This window comes from Arachis ipaensis, chromosome B01 (genome assembly GCF_000816755.2).
Source record: "Arachis ipaensis cultivar K30076 chromosome B01, Araip1.1, whole genome shotgun sequence".
Lineage (NCBI taxonomy): Eukaryota > Viridiplantae > Streptophyta > Magnoliopsida > Fabales > Fabaceae > Arachis > Arachis ipaensis.
The window spans coordinates 125,563,738-125,568,412 of record NC_029785.2 but is presented as its reverse complement, the minus strand read 5'-3'; the positions used below and the strand labels follow the sequence as shown (position 1 = coordinate 125,568,412).

General features: G+C 36.2%; 2 protein-coding genes across 2 annotated transcripts; one reads left to right on the top strand and one right to left on the bottom strand.

The window, feature by feature from the left end:
* Positions 1,055–1,852, top strand: LOC107636767. The gene has a single exon (XM_016340257.2). It carries the CDS (start codon positions 1,071–1,073, stop codon positions 1,791–1,793), a length of 723 nt encoding a protein of 240 aa, XP_016195743.1. The 5' UTR covers positions 1,055–1,070; the 3' UTR covers positions 1,794–1,852.
* LOC107636771 (TPD1 protein homolog 1-like) lies at positions 1,971–3,650 on the bottom strand. The gene is made up of 3 exons (XM_021103744.1): positions 2,656–3,650; positions 2,487–2,585; positions 1,971–2,405 (listed from the first exon to the last, which is right to left on the bottom strand). Exons 1-3 carry the CDS (start codon positions 2,732–2,734, stop codon positions 2,065–2,067), a joined length of 519 nt encoding a protein of 172 aa, XP_020959403.1. The 5' UTR covers positions 2,735–3,650; the 3' UTR covers positions 1,971–2,064.

Here is a 4,675-nt window from a genome sequence, read left to right as displayed (position 1 = left end):
AGAATGAGAGATTTTGTTGTTGAGACTTAATGAGAACACTTCTCTGTCTTCTGCCTTCCGCATACTCAGTTCCAATAAAATGACAAAAAAAAAACAGATTAGTTAAGAAAAGATATTGCCAATTGCATATAAAATTCTGACGTGGTAAACGAAATAATTGTATAACTAATGTTTAACTTTAGAGCAACAGTTCTAAATAATTATAGGAAGTGCTTACTTGATCGCATATGGTGATGCAAAATTTTAATGGCCATTTGATTTTGGGAAATGTTAGAGGTATTAAAATTTATTATTTTTTATTATCAGTTTGTCACTTTATCAATGATAAAAAAAATTTAGAGGCCAATGAGTAATAGCTCAAATGGCATAGTCTCCCCATACTTAATTAAGAGGTTGCGGGTTCGAGTCTCCTATTTTTGGTTAAAAAAAAAAAAGGAAATTTAGAGATCTATTTTTTGCATCTAACTTTCTTAGAAATCGAATTTTACTCTTATTTTTGTAACTCTTTGAATTTTAAAAATAGAAACACAAAAAATGGACTTGAGTTTATGTTGTAGTTGGCTAAATTTTTTTTTGAGGAGTAATAGAGGGTCAGTAACTTTTGTATTTTGTAACCATCAATTGCCCATCCATAGTATTTTTAATAGTGTGAGATTAAATCCAATGGTATAAGATCATTCAATTTTCTTTTGATAGTTAAATATTGACCAACTTTTTAAAAAATTGCTGGGCCCTAGACTTTCCTTTTTTTTATATCTTGCCACCATCTAAACCTTTTTGAATTTTTTGGTGGTTTAAAATTTTTCAATTTTTTCTCCAAAAGTTATTTTTAATTTCAACTAGGATCCTAACCTAATTCTTTATTTGTTTTTGGTCATATAACCTAATTATTGTTAAGGCGAGCCCAGAAGAATTTTCAAACTCCAAAATCTTAAATGTTGGGAGCCCTTAAAAAATAAGGCCCAACATTTCAAGATATGAATGGCAAAAGTGAGCAATTAAGCCCAGCATGGGGTGTGCTAAAAAAAAAAAAAATAGGCGGATAACATAGCGCTACACATGGATGATGGATGCCAAGCTATGGGAATTGGGAAGATAAGATACGGATATCTAAAGTCTCAGCAGATGTGCTTTGTATACAAGAGAAGAGGAGGAACGAGTATTGGTTTTGCACTAATTTTGGTGTGAGCTATCATAAGTTACTCAAGAAGATGTTGAAGAATCTGAGCCTGAGATCAGAACTTGACATTGCAAGGCCTTCCAATCCTTGTTTCTCAGAGCGTCATCATTTATTATTTGTGAAAGGCATCAAGCCAAACATAGTTACATCGTCCTCTGGTACAGATTTGAAACTCAAACAGCACAGAGCTTCAAGACTAGCAGTGAGTCTGAGACAGCGAAATCCAATTACCCTTGACCGCACAAGCGTGGACGTGGTTCCAATTCCAAATGGCCGTTATTCCACTTGCAAGCTTGTGATCATGGGAGCTGCCGTTTCTGTGGGAATATTGGTGGTTATGAGTGGGCTGGATGGTCAGAGGGCGTGGGCTTTGGGCCCAGAAGGCCCACTTGTGGAGGAGTTCTGGGACAATGTGAGGAGATACGCGCTGTACGCGCTGACTGTGAGCACGGGTGCCATATACACCATCGTGCAGCCCATCCTGGAGCTCCTCAAGAACCCCATCTCTGCCATCCTCGTCATCGCCATCTTTGCTGCCTCCATTTTCATTGTTTCTCAAGTTCTTACTGCCATGGTTGGTGTTTCCGACTTTACTTACAACTATGCCTACTAATAATTTTATGTATATTGTATTCCAAACTCCAATATTAATACTTTTCCTTTCGATTCTCACTCTCTTTATTATTAATAAAATAATAGAGCTATTTTATTTAGTAGGAAATAAGAAAGAAAAAAAAAATGTTCATTTTCCCATGAATATAATATAATACAATACAACAAAGGTGGCAAAAACGGCTTGACAATTCACTTGAAGATGTCTTTTATGGAACCATCTACATAGATTTCATGAACTGATCGAAAACATGAGAGTTAGCGAGTAGAGTCTATAAGCAAACGAGGGATGCAACGGTGAGAGGGTAGCGGAAAGTGTTGGCATACTGAAAGGAGATGGCTGTGGCAGGGGGAAGGGGCCGGCCATCATTGACAAGGCAATCATCATATCGGAGGCGGCGGAACAGTCTTGGGTTGATCAACCTAGCGGAGCTGAACCAGCCGCAGTGAAGCCTAATGTTGGCTATGCTGCAATCATTGCTGCATTTGTTCATTATTTGAACTGCATAGGAAGGTATCCCGCTTGGTAGAGGAGCCGCTTCCCCCGTATATATGGCTATGTCCTCCTTCGAGCATGCCTTCCCTATGCGGTTCATGTCCTCCACATCTACACCTTCAATTCATTTCATGGTTAACAACTTGCAACACAATATGGTTCAAATATCTCATCCAAAGTGTATATGTATATATATACCAGAGCCAGAGGTAGGCCTCTTCAAATGCTTCCTAGTTTTGATCATTGTTGTGTTTCTCTTTGAAAATAACATCTCATCCTCTAACACCTCATACCTCACTGCACCATGCATATATTGTTGCGTTATTATTATGTAACAGAATTGGAATGCACAAAGTAAAGGTGTTACCTAGGAGCACTGTTAGGGCAAAGGCCATGGACACCATGCAAATGCTTCGAGCTTTAGAACATTTGACCACAAACCCCATCCTGAATAAACAACAAACTTAGTTATTTGAGTAGTAGAAAAAATGAATATGCTGCAAGCTTATATAGAATGAGATATAATATAAATAATCTTTTGCTAGGTTCCAGGGCAGGTTTTTTTTTTTTTTAATCTTGGAAGCTACTACTAATAGCGCAGACCCTCATTTATAAGTTCAGTTCATGCTCAGAACTCGGAACCTCTAATTCCTCTGTTTCATTGCGTGCTGAACGTGTGCTTGCCCGGGCTTAATTATGATATAATAAAAAGGGAACGACATGAAACTCAATTACCGCTTAAAATGAACAAAAAGGAGAAACATGGAACCTATATGCTTTTACTTTTCAAGATTATTTCCATGCAAGAATTGGCCATTCATTAAATATAGTTCTAGTTTCACTTTGAGAAGAGCATGAACCTGGAATTAAATATTCTGAATTCTTTGGCTCTCAGCATTCAGCAATGTAGTAAAGAAGCGGCAGTATAGTATAGCTTGTAATAGGGATGCACATAGGTATATGAAAATGAAGTGAATGCAGAGTGTAATTAGTAATTGCATGCACCGTGTGGATGAAACAAGAACTCAGAGCAGGGGAGAAAGTAGAGGCATGCCTAGTTGCTTTTGACAAGCGGCGTGGTGGTATGATACTAGTGATTTATTGACTTGTCTCACCCTATTCTTCATTGCTCATTTATTCCGATCCCCACCACACGAGCGTCCCTATATATGCTATGTGACTCTGCTTTTCAAACACACTGCACAACTCTCCTTTAGTTAACCTTGTGAAGAGCAATCCAAATTAAATACAAGAGAACTCTTGATAAAGCTATTATACAGTATGAATAGTGAAAGTCTCGCTAGCTAACATTTGGATAGTATTAAACATTTAACACTTTGTTACATTTTTAGACTTTTTTTTAATTTGTGTATAAAAATACTAAGGGTGGTACTCCAATTAAAATTTTATAATTATCTTTATGTGATTTTTTTTTATACTCTTAGATAGTTGGTGACTAATTTTGTCATACAAATAGTATTTGTGATTATTGATATATGATGATAGACCTAGACTCCTGCCATCTAATATGATATGTCAAAGTGTCAAACCGTATTCATAGAAAAACTGCGATCTAATATGATATGTCAAAGTGTCAAACCGTATTCATAGAAAAACTACTAAGTAGGCGTGCACATGGATCGGGTAAAATTGGGTTTGATGTGACTCAGATCCGACTTAAAATATACACAATAAAACTAATACATTTTCGAACCACAGTTATATCGGATGAAAATCGAGCCGTTAACACGTTATATTACGTTGATACCTTCTTGAAAGCTAGCATGTAAAAATATTCAAATTTCTAAGACTCCAACCATTATTTGACATGATAAAATTCACTTAGAAAAATATAACAAGAACTAACCCCTCTTCAAAATTAAAGCATAACCACAACCAATACTAATATTGTCTAATAACACCGAATATTTAAATCGATACAAATAACACAATATTATGCATTAGTCTAAAATCTTATGCATTCTGAATATAAAACATTAACTTATAATCTTATAATGACTAATAACATAAAATATTAAGGTTTACAATATTTAAATTCCACATAAGAATAGTCATGATTCATCACTAACAACACAAAATATTAATTGTGTATGATGACCGGGTCACTAGGCCGAGTTCGGGTGACCCGAGTTATGGCCCGGACCCGACCCAAAATAATGACCGGGTCTATTTTTAAGACCCTTATCCGACCCTAAACCCGATAAAATCACACCAATTAGCCCCTAAAGTATTCGGGACCGAACCGGACCATGTGCACCCCTACTACTAACTACTAAGTAATAACTCAAACTTTAGTACCTTACCACGTACACCAACATCGTATAAATAAGAGTTGTACTTCGTGTATACTAAAATCAGTAATTAAA